Below are 14,609 nucleotides of genomic sequence, written 5' to 3'. Positions count from 1 at the left end.
GAAGAGTTAACCAAGCTATTCAGGTTCAAAAGCTAGTCTCAAAGAAATGTAGCTCATATCTGATTCAAAAATAGCTGCTGCGATGAAATGACGCGAGAGAAAGTCAAGAGAAAGTCAATGTAAAAATTCTCGAAAATTAAGAAGAAGACAGTCATATCTTTTAGGATAGATTCTCAATTTCAAATCAGTTTCTGATAGCATTTAATCAAAAAATTCAATCTGTTCTTTTTATGGGACAAATTTATAGAAATATTCCGTGTACAAGATCACTGTTGCTAAGTACGTGTAGGTAATTATTCTTAAACTTATGCACAATCAAAAAATTTGTATTTTTGGACAAACCCACTTTTTTCAGGAAGTAGATTATTGACACTTAATAGGTTTAATAATTTGGATATATATTTTTGACACTTATAGGTTTAACACCAGGAACGAATCTAGGATTTTCATTGTCTCGAGGGGGTGGGGGGCCTGTTATCTTTAAAAAATTTCGAAAATTTTGTCGACCTTTTTTTAAGTCGACTCCAAATTGATTCCTAAGCTTTCCAAATCACTATAGAAATTTTGAAACAGGCCCAAAAAGGCATTTTGACCAGAAAACTTTGGACCAAAAACCTGCGTTTTTTCGGCGCCCACTCCCCCTCAAAATTAGTTTATATTGACGCCGAAGGCACCTTCGGAACATTTTTAGTGTCCGTCACCAAAAATGCATGTCTCAAAATAGTACAAAGAGGTGACCCTTTGGGTCGGTAGGGGGTCGAATCCCCGAGTGGGTGGGGGCGATGGATGCCCTTAGTCCACCCCTGCAAATCACCATTATATTCTGAGGAATTTGAAAACCTAAGACGGTAAGAAATCAAATTCAGGCTTCAAAAAAATCGACGACCTCCATCGCTAAAAAATGGAAAAAATTGATTGCGAAAATAAGCCAAGAACTGTTGTCTAAAATATGAACTGACTTGTAATCGCAAGGTGGCACGTAGCTCTCATTCAGTTTCTTCATCTTCATCACCAGCTCATGTCTCTGTTCTTCAAGCTTCTTCCTAGTCCTGTACTCTCTAGTGTTCAGTCTCTTGCCCTGGTTGTCATAGGTCGGCTCAGGTGAGGGCGATCTAAATAAACTCCTATTATGATCTCCAAAGGTGTTCATTTTATGAATATTAAACACGCTCTATTGTGTTTTCTATTATGACAAGTTAGCTAAATCGAGAATTCTGATTTGGGAAGAGCATTAACATACTATTCAAAATTAGAATCGAAAGTTTTTTCCGGATTTGTAAAAAAAATAGCTAAATCAAGAACCCTGATTTGGGAAGAGCACTGAAATACTATTCAAAATTAGAATCAAATTTTTTTCCAGAATCGTACAAGCTGGAATAAAGTTTTTTCTCGATATGTTGACATCCCAACTCCGCTAAAAAAATAGGTCTGCAATCATCTGAAAATAATAACGAGTTTTCTTCGTGTTATATTAGATTTATTGATACCTAAAACATATTTAAAGATTATTAATTTCCATTGCGTGTAAGGGAGAAATGCGAAACAGTGCTAAAACTGAAAACTTAAATCAAACCAAATAGACAAGTCTTTCAAAATGCTGAAAAAGAGAAATTAGATTGTTGGTGTCTCAATGTTATACGACTGATTCCTTCCTCCAGTCCTGGCACTGCTAGTGTGAGGAGTTTGGTCTGAGCTAAACAAGAGATGGTTAAAACCAATGAAGGGCGCGTGACGGGCAGACCTGTCGGCTGGATTTGGTGCAATTCCGAGATCTCCAGATCTCAATTTTCGGCTTACGTCTTCTATTTGCAGCTGAACTAAAATTCACAGGTTAACACATTATCAGCCCAGCCAACCGCTTTAATATTTTACCTGTTTTTCCTTTAAACCGTTCCTGAATTTGAATAAAAGCTCGCCAAAAATTACTTTGAAATGTCAAAAACAGCTCAAATATCTGGGAAAACGTTCAAAAACTAACTATTGAAGTTCGATAACATAAAAATAAATGAACCATTCAAATAAAACTCCATCTCTTGCAAAAGATTTGGCATAAAAACGAAACGCAGACTATTCCATCTAGCACAGGTGTATCCCCCTGCAGTGAAAAGTGGCAAAATCCTTGGTTCTTACTTTTAATACCTCTTTAATACCATATAAAATTATCTGGGAGTCCTGGAATACAACAGTCGCAGATTAAGTCAAAATAGCCTAAAACGATACGCAAACAGGTAATCATAGTACAAATAAAACGTTAAAAATGTATTAATAACTTGATTATTGGTCCGATACTTTTTTGAAAATATATTGAGATAGCATACAAACCCTATAAGAAACAACCTATAGTTCGTTAAAATATTGCTGCTTTACCGTTTCACAAAGTTTGAGCTAGTCTTCGTTTCTCCAAGATCCTACAAAACTTAAAAATGTGAACATATAATTTTAAAACTTACTTAAATAAGCCTCTTGTTGGTCTTTACTAAGCCCAGTAGGCATAATCGTGGAAAGACCAGGAATCACTGTCTTCAATTCATCTTCATTGCTCCATCTTGACTTCTTTCTCCTTGCAACGTAGCTACTGCTGCTACTGCTACTCGATTTTTTCATCAATATATCCTGCAACCTCTGAGCAGCTAAAAATAACGAAAATAATTAACAGCAAGGAAAAAGTTATCCAGCCCTCTTTGGTTTTGGCTAGAACAGAGCTTTTTTCCAAATACTTCCGGAGAACTCTGATAGCAGCCTTCTACAAGATTCCTAAATCTAGGGCAACCTGAACTTCAAAGGGCGCCCTAAATTTCAAATTTTTGACAACTCGATGTTATAGGTTAACCAAGGGGAGCGAAACTGGGGAGCGAAACTGGGGAGCCTTTTCCTTGTTTCATATTTATAATAGGTTAAGTAACATCACAAATGTCACTCACCCTCCTCAGCGGCTCGTTTATTAGCAGGCGCTTGTACGTTCATTATCCTTCTGAAAAAGCAAACTCCAAAGATTAAAAAAGTAAAACGATGTGACATTCGACGAGAATGTACGAAAATGCAAAGCCGAAATTCGAAACTAAATTGTTACATCGGAGTGGGATGATTGACGGTTTTAACAATTTAGAGGGCATAATCGTTCATTTTGACAAACGCGGAAAGGTTAATTTGAAGTTTTATGTTAATTTTTTAAAAATTCGTTCAAAAAGAAAGACAACGTCGAGATTTCGCACCAATTGAAACGGCAAAAACACAACAGTATTTTCAACGAGAACAACATAAAAATTGGACAGAGAAGAGTCAGAGGAGAAAAACGAACAATAAGAAGATTATTGTGACCCAAAACCATTCCGAGTTGTAACGATTGTGCCGCTACAATCGTTACAACGCGAATCCCGAGAAAAAGGAAGAGTGTTGGTACGGCGTATCCAGCCTTCCTGAAGGAAATATGGACGTTATTTCCCTGGAGTCCAGAATCCGGAGGTGTTTCGGGAGAAAACTATAACTCTGTATTTTAGAAATTTTTAGCTTCCTATATATGTCCTGAATTGAATTACTAACATCTAATTTCGTTTTCAGATCATGAGAAGCTAGGAGTTAAGTAAGGGAAAGGGTTGATCCATCTTCGATGGAGATGATGATTTTTATCTACTGAACAAAAACAATAGTAAAATAAAAAATAAGATGTAGCCCTGCTTTTAGGAGTGACCTCGTGGTCTGGGGATACTGAGACCCAGCCATGAGCTAACTATTTTAGCATATAATTAAGTTATTTAGAGCGTTCTGATCGAAGCCGGAAACGGTTACTTTTTTTTGTCGACCCGATGTTAGTAGTCACCCAAAAGAATTGGCTTTGGTAGAGACGGTGAAAAGCATGTAGAGCTGTCTTTGGACGCTAGCCAGCCGTTTCAGAACCCAGCTTTTTTTTCTGTCGATAGAGACTTCCGGTCGAATGTTTCATAGATGTTTTTATCGCGCTCCTGGGTTTCATTCTTTTTTAACATCAAGAACGGCAGAACCGTTAACAATCACTCCGCGCTGACCGCATAATGAGAAAAAGTCCCTAACCACCGGGTCGGAAGGGTAGTTTGGTCCGCGGAAGCCTTCCGGATTCACGTGAATAGCTTTTAACCTAGTTAAGACCAAAAATTCACGTATCAGGAAGGGGGGTTGACCGTTCCGTCGTTCCCTGAGAGGTTTGTGACAAAAAACACATAAAGATAAACAGGAAACCAAACAAAAAATAGTATAGTACCTAAAAAGAAACAAAAAACATAGAAAATCAACCGAAAAACCAAAAACAGTGAAAAGTATAAATTCAGTAGAAATCATCCCCCCAGACGAGATGTGATCCGATGTTGTTGATGATATTTTGATTTTACAGGCATATAAATCAGTCAGGATCGTTACGATCAATTTTGTGGCCCGTTTCTGGTGCTTGTACTGTAGGGTTATTTGAGTATTTAAGCACGTTAATGCTAATTTGCGCTCAATTCGGAAGGATCTCGGGATTAGTGAAGAAGACTGATTCGGCAAGCAGCGCAAAGAGCGACAGGAAGGGGCTCAAGGACAACAACAATCGACCGTTGGGTATCCTTGACAAGTTTTGTATTCCTTTTGGTACAAAAGTAAGATCTCAATCTGTGGGGGATCGACAGTGACTGCACTGTAATGAACCTTCACCGAATTGCGAATTTCCGTGTTAAGCAACTTAATTCGGTTTCTGAACAAACCCGGAGGGTTATATCATTTTCATTATTACTAATTATTCAACCTTTATAAATACTCCTGTACCGTTTTTCATTGAAAAACACAGTAAGCAGACCGGTTTTTCGGGTCAAAATAGCGATATGTTGACCCCCCCCCCCCCCCCCCCACACACAAACCGCGATTTTTGAGATATCGATATTTTTTGAAACGGAAAAAAGCGCAAAATTAGAAAGATACATCAAAACTCTAGTAGTATGATAGGTAGAACTGGTTGAGATTAGTTCGGAAGTGGTTGAAACTAATTAGGTACCAAAAACCGAACTTTCTTGATTTTTGAAAAAATGAAACGCTACAAAATAAAAAAATGTTTTGAAAATTTTGAGTTAGGACAGCTAGTGAATCGACAGATTTTGAAACCCGTTTGCCGATTCATCAATATATCCTGCAGCCTACAGGATTCTTAAACTTAGGGCACCCCGAACTTCAAAAGGGCCCTAAATTTCAAATTTTTGACAACTCAATGTTATAGGTTAACCAAGGGCAGCGAAACTGGAAAAGATACTTTTCCTTGTTTCATATTTATAATAGGTTAAATAACATCACAAATGTCACTCACCCTCCTCAGCGGCTCGTTTATTAGTAGGCGCTTGTACGTTCATTATCCTTCTGAAAAAGCAAACTCCAAAGAATAAAAAAGTAAAACGATGTGACATTCGACGAGAATGTACGAAGATGCAAAGCCGAAATTCGAAACTAAATTGTTACATCGGAGTGGGATGATTGACGGTTTTAACAATTTAGAGGGCATAATCGTTCATTTTGACAAACGCGGAAAGGTTAATTTGAAGTTTTATGTTAATTTTTTTAAAAATTCGTTCAAAAAGAAAGACAACGTCGAGATTTCGCACCAATTGAAACAGCAAAAACACAACAGTATTTTCAACGAGAACAACATAAAAATTGGACAGAGAAGAGTCAGAGGAGAAAAACGAACAATAGGAAGATTATTGTGACCCAAAACCATTCCGAGTTGTAACGATTGTGCCGCTACAATCGTTACAACGCGAATCCCGAGAAAAAGGAAGAGTGTTGGTACGGCGTATCCAGCCTTCCTGAAGGAAATATGGACGTTATTTCCCTGGAGTCCAGAATCCGGAGGTGTCTCGGGAGAAAACTATAACTCTGTATTTTAGAAATTTTTAGCTTCCTATACATGTCCTGAATTGAATTACTAACATCTAATTTCGTTTTCAGATCATGAGAAGCTAGGAGTTAAGTAAGGGAAAGGGTTGATCCATCTTCGATGGAGATGATGATTTTTATCTACTGAACAAAAACAATAGGAAAATAAAAAATAAGATGTAGCCCTGTTTTTAGGAGTGACCTCGTGGTCTGGGGATACTGAGACCCAGCCATGAGCTAACTATTTTTGCATATAATTAATTATTTAGAGCGTTCTGCTCGAAGCCGGAAACGGTTACTTTTTTTTGTCGACTCGATGTTAGTAGTCACCCAAGAGAACTGGCTTTGGCAGAGACGGTGAAAAGCATGTAGAGCTGTCTTTGGACGCTAGCCAGTCGTTTCAGAACCCAGCTTTTTTTTCTGTCGATAGAAACTTCCGGTCGAATGTTTCATAGATGTTTTTATGGCGCTCCTGGGTTTCATTCTTTTTTAACATCATGAACGGCAGAACCGTTAACAATCACTCCGCGCTGACCGCATAATGAGAAAAAGTCCCTAACCACGGGGTCGGAAGGGTAGTTTGGACCGCGGAAGCCTTCCGGATTCACGTGAATAGCTTTTAACCTAGTTAAGACCAAAAATTCACGTATCAGGAAGGGGGGTTGGCCGTTCCGTCGTTCCCTGAGAGGTTTGTGACAAAAAACACTTAAAGATAAACAGGAAACCAAACAAAAAATAGTATAGTACCTAAAAAGAAACAAAAAACATAGAAAATCAACCGAAAAACCAAAAACAGTGAAAAGAATAAATCAGTAGAAATCATCCCCCCAGACGAGATGTGATCCGACACTCCCGCTTGTTGTTGATGATATTTTGATTTTACAGGCATTTAAATCAGTCAGGATTGTTACGATCAATTTTGTGGCCCGTTTCTGGTGCTTGTACTCTAGGGTTATTTGAGTATTTAAGCACGTTAATGCTAATTTGCGCTCAATTCGGAAGGATCTCGGGATTAGTGAAGAAGACTGATTCGGCAAGCAGCGCAAAGAGCGACAGGAAGGGGCTCAAGGACAACAACAATCGACCGTTGGGTATCCTTGACAAGTTTTGTATTCCTTTTGGTACAAAAGTAAGATCTCAATCTGTGGGGGATCGACAGTGACTGCACTGTAATGAACCTTCACCGAATTGCGAATTTCCGTGTTAAGCAACTTAATTCGGTTTCTGAACAAACCCGGAGGGTTATATCATTTTCATTATTACTAATTATTCAACCTTTATAAATACTCCTGTACCGTTTTTCATTGAAAAACACAGTAAGCAGACCGGTTTTTCGGGTCAAAATAGCGATATGTTGACCCCCCCCCCCCCACACAAACCGCGATTTTTGAGATATCGATATTTTTTGAAACGGAAAAAAGCGCAAAATTAGAAAGATACATCAAAACTCTAGTAGTATGATAGGTAGAACTGGTTGAGATTAGTTCGGAAGTGGTTGAAACTAATTAGGTACCAAAAACCGAATTTTCTTGATTTTTGAAAAAATGAAACGCTACAAAATAAAAAAATGTTTTGAAAATTTTGAGTTAGGACAGCTAGTGAATCGACAGATTTTGAAACCCGTTTGCCGATTCATCAATATATCCTGCAGCCTACAGGATTCTTAAACTTAGGGCACCCCGAACTTCAAAGGGGCCCTAAATTTCAAATTTTTGACAACTCAATGTTATAGGTTAACCAAGGGCAGCGAAACTGGAAAAGATACTTTTCCTTGTTTCATATTTATAATAGGTTAAATAACATCACAAATGTCACTCACCCTCCTCAGCGGCTCGTTTATTAGTAGGCGCTTGTACGTTCATTATCCTTCTGAAAAAGCAAACTCCAAAGAATAAAAAAGTAAAACGATGTGACATTCGACGAGAATGTACGAAGATGCAAAGCCGAAATTCGAAACTAAATTGTTACATCGGAGTGGGATGATTGACGGTTTTAACAATTTAGAGGGCATAATCGTTCATTTTGACAAACGCGGAAAGGTTAATTTGAAGTTTTATGTTAAATTTTTTAAAAATTCGTTCAAAAAGAAAGACAACGTCGAGATTTCGCACCAATTGAAACAGCAAAAACACAACAGTATTTTCAACGAGAACAACATAAAAATTGGACAGAGAAGAGTCAGAGGAGAAAAACGAACAATAAGAAGATTATTGTGACCCAAAACCATTCCGAGTTGTAACGATTGTGCCGCTACAATCGTTACAACGCGAATCCCGAGAAAAAGGAAGAGTGTTGGTACGGCGTATCCAGCCTTCCTGAAGGAAATATGGACGTTATTTGCCTGGAGTCCAGAATCCGGAGGTGTCTCGGGAGAAAACTATAACTCTGTATTTTAGAAATTTTTAGCTTCCTATACATGTCCTGAATTGAATTACTAACATCTAATTTCGTTTTCAGATCATGAGAAGCTAGGAGTTAAGTAAGGGAAAGGGTTGATCCATCTTCGATGGAGATGATGATTTTTATCTACTGAACAAAAACAATAGGAAAATAAAAAATAAGATGTAGCCCTGTTTTTAGGAGTGACCTCGTGGTCTGGGGATACTGAGACCCAGCCATGAGCTAACTATTTTTGCATATAATTAAGTTATTTAGAGCGTTCTGCTCGAAGCCGGAAACGATTACTTTTTTTTGTCGACTCGATGTTAGTAGTCACCCAAGAGAACTGGCTTTGGCAGAGACGGTGAAAAGCATGTAGAGCTGTCTTTGGACGCTAGCCAGTCGTTTCAGAACCCAGCTTTTTTTTCTGTCGATAGAAACTTCCGGTCGAATGTTTCATAGATGTTTTTATGGCGCTCCTGGGTTTCATTCTTTTTTAACATCATGAACGGCAGAACCGTTAACAATCACTCCGCGCTGACCGCATAATGAGAAAAAGTCCCTAACCACGGGGTCGGAAGGGTAGTTTGGACCGCGGAAGCCTTCCGGATTCACGTGAATAGCTTTTAACCTAGTTAAGACCAAAAATTCACGTATCAGGAAGGGGGGTTGGCCGTTCCGTCGTTCCCTGAGAGGTTTGTTACAAAAAACACTTAAAGATAAACAGGAAACCAAACAAAAAATAGTATAGTACCTAAAAAGAAACAAAAAACATAGAAAATCAACCGAAAAACCAAAAACAGTGAAAAGAATAAATCAGTAGAAATCATCCCCCCAGACGAGATGTGATCCGACACTCCCGCTTGTTGTTGATGATATTTTGATTTTACAGGCATTTAAATCAGTCAGGATCGTTACGATCAATTTTGTGGCCCGTTTCTGGTGCTTGTACTGTAGGGTTATTTGAGTATTTAAGCACGTTAATGCTAATTTGCGCTCAATTCGGAAGGATCTCGGGAATAGTGAAGAAGACTGATTCGGCAAGCAGCGCAAAGAGCGACAGGAAGGGGCTCAAGGACAACAACAATCGACCGTTGGGTATCCTTGACAAGTTTTGTATTCCTTTTGGTACAAAAGTAAGATCTCAATCTGTGGGGGATCGACAGTGACTGCACTGTAATGAACCTTCACCGAATTGCGAATTTCTGTGTTAAGCAACTTAATTTTAGAAGTAAAGTATTTTAGAAATTTTTAGCTTACTATACATGTCCTGAATTGAATTACTAACATCTAATTTGGTTTTCAGATCATGAGAAGCTAGGAGTTAATTAAGGGAAAGGGTTGATCCATCTTCGATTGAGATGATGATTTTTATCTACTGAACAAAAACAATAGGAAAATAAAAAATAAGATGTAGCCCTGTTTTTAGGACTGACCTCGTGGTCTGGGGATACTGAGACCCAGCCATGAGCTAACTATTTTTGCATATAATTAAGTTATTTAGAGCTTTCTGCTCGAAGCCGGAAACGGTTACTTTTTTTTGTCGACCCGATGTTAGTAGTCACCCAAGAGAACTGGCTTTGGCAGAGACGGTGAAAAGCATGTAGAGCTGTCTTTGGACGCTAGCCAGTCGTTTCAGAACCCAGCTTTTTTTTCTGTCGATAGAAACTTCCGGTCGAATGTTTCATAGATGTTTTTATGGCGCTCCTGGGTTTCACTCTTTTGAACATCATGAACGGCAAAACCGTTGATAAGCACTCCGCGCTGACCGCATGCTGAGAAAAAGTCCCTAACCACCGGGTCGGAAGGGTAGTTTGGAAGTGAATAGCTTTTAACCTAGTTAAGACCGAAAATTCACGTATCAGGAAGGGGGGATTGGCCGTTCCGTCGTTCCCTGAGAGGTTTGTGACAAAAAACACTTAAAGATAAACAGGAAACCAAACAAAATATAGTATAGTACCTAAAAAGAAACAAAAAACATAAAAAATCAACCGAAAAACCAAAAACAGTGAAAAGTATAAATTCAGTAGAAATCATCCCCCCAGACGAGATGTGATCCGACACTCCCGATTGTTGTTGTTAGATGTTTTGATGCTACAGGCATTTATATCAGTCAGGATCGTTACGATCAATTTTGTGGCCCGTTTCTGGTGCTTGTACTGTAGGGTTATTTGAGTATTTAAGCACGTTAATGCTAATTTGCGCTCAATCTGGAAGTCTCACGGGATTAGTGAAGAAGAGTGATCCGGCAAGCAGTGCAAGGAGCGACAAGAAGGGGCCAAGGACAACAACATTCGACCGTTGGGTATCCTTGACAAGTTTTGCATCCCTTTTGGTACAAAAAAGTAAGATCTCAATCTGTGGGGGGATCGACAGTGACTGCACTGTAATGAACCTTCACCGAATTGCGAATTTCCGTGTTAAGCACCTTAATTCGGGTATTGAACAAACCCGGAGGGATATATCAATTTTAGTATTACTATTTATTCAACCTATAATAATACTCCTATACCTTTTTTCAGTGAAAAACACAGTAAGCAGACCCGTTTTAAGGGTCAAAATAGCAATATTTTGACCCTACCCCTCAAACGGCAACTTTTAGATATCGATAATTTTTGAAACGGAAAAAAACGCAAATTTAGTAAGATACATCGTAACTCTAGTAGTATGATAGGTAGAACCGGTTGAGTTTAGTTCAGAAATTGTTGGAACTAATTGAGTACCAAAAACCGAGTTTTGTTGATTTTTGAAAAAAACGCACTAAAATAAAGTTAGGACAGCTGGTCAATCGACAGATTTTAAAATCCGTTTGCATATTCATCAATATATCATGCAACCTCTGAGAAGCTATAAAAAAAACAAAAATAATTAACTTCAAGGAAAAAGTTATCCAGCCCTCTTTGATAGCAGCCTTCTACAAGATTCCTAAATCTAGGGCACCCTGAACTTCAAAGGGCGCCTTAAGTTTCAAATTTTTGACAATTCAATGTTATAGGTTAACCAAGGTGAGCGAAACTAGAAAAGAGCCTTTTCCTTATTTGATAGTGATAATAGGTTTGGTAACATCACAAATTTCACTCACCCTCCTCAATGGCTCTCTTATTAGCAGGCGCCTACACGTTCATTATCCTTCTGAAAAAACAAACTCCAAAGATCAAAAAAGTAAAACGATGTGAAATTCGACGAGAATGTACAAAAACCGAAGCCGAAATTCGAAACTAAATTGTGATATCGGAGTGGGAAGATTGACGATTTTAACAACTTAGAGGTCTTAATTGTTCATTTTGACGAAAGCAAAAAGAGTAATTTGATGTTTCATGTTAATTTTTAAAAATACGTTCAAAAAAAGACAACGTCGAGATTTCGCACCAACTGAAATGGCGAAAACACTACAGTATTTTCAACGAGAACAACATAAAAATTGGCCGTTCCGTCGTTTCCTGAGAGATTTGTGACAATAAACACTTCAAGATAAACAGGAATCAAAACAAAAATTAGTATAGTACCCAAAAACAAACCAAAAACATAGAAAATCAACCGAAAAACCAAAAACAGTGAAAAGTAACAATTCAGTAGAAATCATCCCCCCAGACGAGTTGTGATCCGACACTCCCGTTTGTTGTTGTTAGATATTTTGATTTTACAGGCATTTATATCAGCCAGGATTGTTACGATCAATTTTGTGGCCCGTTTCTGGTGCTTGTACTGTTGGGTTATTTGAGTATTTAAGCAAGTTATTGCTAATTTGCGCTCAATCCGGAAGGCTCTCGGGATTATTGAAGAAGACTGATCCGGCAAGCAGTGCAAGGAGCGACAGGAAGGGGCTCAAGGACAACAACAATCGACCGTTGGGTATCCTTGACAAGTTTTGTATCCCTTTTGGTACAAAAATTAAGATCTCAATCTGTGAGGGGACGACAGTGACTGCACTGTAATGAACCTTCACCGAATTGCAAATTTCCGAGTTAAGCACCCTAATTCGGGTATTGAACAAACCCGGAGGGATATATCGATTTTAGTATTACTTTTTATTCAACCTATATTAATACTCCTATACCGTTTTTCAGTGAAAAACACAGTAAGCAGACCGGTTTTAAGGGTCAAAATAGCGATATTTTGACCCTACCCCTCAAACGGCAACTTTTTAGATATCGATAGTTTTTGAAACGGAAAAAAGCGCAAATTCAGTAGGATACATCCTAACTCTAGTAGTATGATAGGTAGAACCGGTTGAGTTTATTTCAGAAGTGGTTGGAACTAATTGGGTACCAAAAACCGAATTTTCTTGATTTTTGAAAAAACGAAACGCTACAAAACAAAAAATTGCTTTGAAAATTTTGAGTTAGGACAGCTAGTGAATCGACAGATTTTAAAAGCCGTTTGCCGATTCATCAATATATCCGGCAACCTCTGAGAAGCTATAAAAAACAAAAATAATTAACTTCAAGGAAAAAGTTATCCAGCCCTCTTTGGTTTTGGTTAGAACAGGATTTCTAAAAGGCGATTGAATCAAAATTTTGTTTGTTTAATTGCTCAAAAAAACACACCTCGGTGTAAACAATCCTACAGATGTGAACATTTGATTTACATCCAAACTGACGTATGATACTTATTTGAGCTTTTTTCCAAATACTTCCGGAGAACTCTGATAGCAGCCTTCTACAAGATTCCTAAATCTAGGGCACCCTGAACTTCAAAGGGCGCCTTAAGTTTCAAATTTTTGACAATTCAATGTTATAGGTTAACCAAGGTGAGCGAAACTAGAAAAGAGCCTTTTCCTTATTTGATAGTGATAATAGGTTTGGTAACATCACAAATTTCACTCACCCTCCTCAATGGCTCTCTTATTAGCAGGCGCCTACACGTTCATTATCCTTCTGAAAAAGCAAACTCCAAAGATTAAAAAAATAAAACGATGTGACATTCGACGAGAATGTACAAAAATGCAAAGCCGAAATTCGAAACTAAAATGTTACATCGGAGTGGGATGATTGACGGTTTTAACAAGTTAGAGGGCATAATCGTTCATTTTGACAAACGCGGAAAGGTTAATTTGAAGTTCTATGTTAATTTTTTAAGAATTCGTTCAAAAAGGAAGACAACGTCGAGATTTCGCACCAACTGAAACGGCAAAAACACAACAGTATTTTCAACGAGAACAACATAAAACTAGGACAGAGAAGAGTCAGAGGAGAAAAACGAACAATAAGAAGATTATCGTTACAACGCGAATCCCGAGAAAAAGGAAGGGTGTTGGGACGGCGTATCCAGCCTTCCTGAAGGAAATAAGGACGAAATAAGGCGAAAGAATATTTAAGGTTGTTTTCAGCAAAGTTTCTAATTTGTGAAGGTAGACCCTTCACGTTTTGTGAAATTTTTTTGATAGTAACTGTTGAATAAGGCAATTGTACGCTGTTTTAGACAAAAAGGGAGGGCCAAGGAACCCAGAATACCATAGTCGAATCGAAACTAAGCTAATTACAAGACCCTTCAACAGATGAGTAGAATAGCAAAATAAGAGGCTTAGCTTCAATCCGGAAGGGTCTAGGGACGGAAAATACACCTTTCCTAGTTAGTTCCTACAGCATAATAGCATCGGAGAACGTATCCGGGAGGGTCTCGGGTGAGATTTTTAAAAGTCTTGGAAAAGCTGTTTTTACAAACCCGGAGGGGTCCCAATTCGGAAAAGTCCTTTTTTTGCCAATCCAGAAGGGTCCAGTTTTGCTAATCCGAGAGGCTCCTGTTTTTGCCAATCCGAAAGGGTCCCATTTGTACCAATTCGGAAGGGTCCTATTTTTGCCAATCCGGAAGGGTTCCAATTTTGCCAATACGGAAGGGTCCCAAATTTGCCAATACGGAAGGGTCCTATTGTTGCCAATCTGGAAGGGTCCTGTTTTTGTCAAAACTTAAGTACACAAAAGAATAGTAATTAGTAAAAAATATGAAGTTATTGGGCGTCAGGCTAGATACCAGTGACTGCACTGGTAACTTGGCTTTTAAAAATATCAGAGTAAAACAAAACAAGTCTAAGCCCGGATATTCGCGACACCAAGTCTAGGTTGAATAAAAGTTTGTCACTGATTTGTGTGGATTAAAATCCAAATCGTTTTTTTTTTGGAAAAGTGATTGCCTTGAGAATTTAAGTAGGTCTAGCTCGGGCAATCCGAAGGCAGATAGGTAACGCAGGACTCGGTGGGTGCAATAGATGCCCACTTGAGAAAATTACTGCCTTCAAGTTTTGTCTGCTTAATGCGGCACCGAACAGGGAAAGTTCCTTCTTTAAAGACAAGTTCGACCATTGTATTGCGACTAACTACAGTACAAAACACATACTTTTTTCATTGAAAATGTTTTATTTT

The 14,609-nt window shown here is 38.3% G+C and overlaps 1 protein-coding gene across 1 annotated transcript in view; it reads right to left on the bottom strand.

Annotated features, from left to right (window-relative positions):
* The window catches only part of LOC134848472 (splicing factor 1-like), a 182,939-nt gene that overhangs the window by 4,971 nt on the left and 163,359 nt on the right, over nucleotides 1-14,609 (bottom strand). The window contains exons 2-5 of the mRNA XM_063865938.1: nucleotides 2,922-2,973; nucleotides 2,451-2,630; nucleotides 1,742-1,817; nucleotides 960-1,112 (exon numbers count right to left, since the gene is read on the bottom strand). Coding sequence (XP_063722008.1) covers nucleotides 960-1,112; nucleotides 1,742-1,817; nucleotides 2,451-2,630; nucleotides 2,922-2,964 — 452 coding nt within the window. The 5' untranslated portion in view covers nucleotides 2,965-2,973. The remainder of the gene's footprint in view (nucleotides 1-959; nucleotides 1,113-1,741; nucleotides 1,818-2,450; nucleotides 2,631-2,921; nucleotides 2,974-14,609) is intronic.

This window comes from Symsagittifera roscoffensis, chromosome 6 (genome assembly GCF_963678635.1).
Source record: "Symsagittifera roscoffensis chromosome 6, txSymRosc1.1, whole genome shotgun sequence".
Lineage (NCBI taxonomy): Eukaryota > Metazoa > Xenacoelomorpha > Acoela > Convolutidae > Symsagittifera > Symsagittifera roscoffensis.
This window is presented reverse-complemented; position numbering and strand designations above follow the sequence as displayed.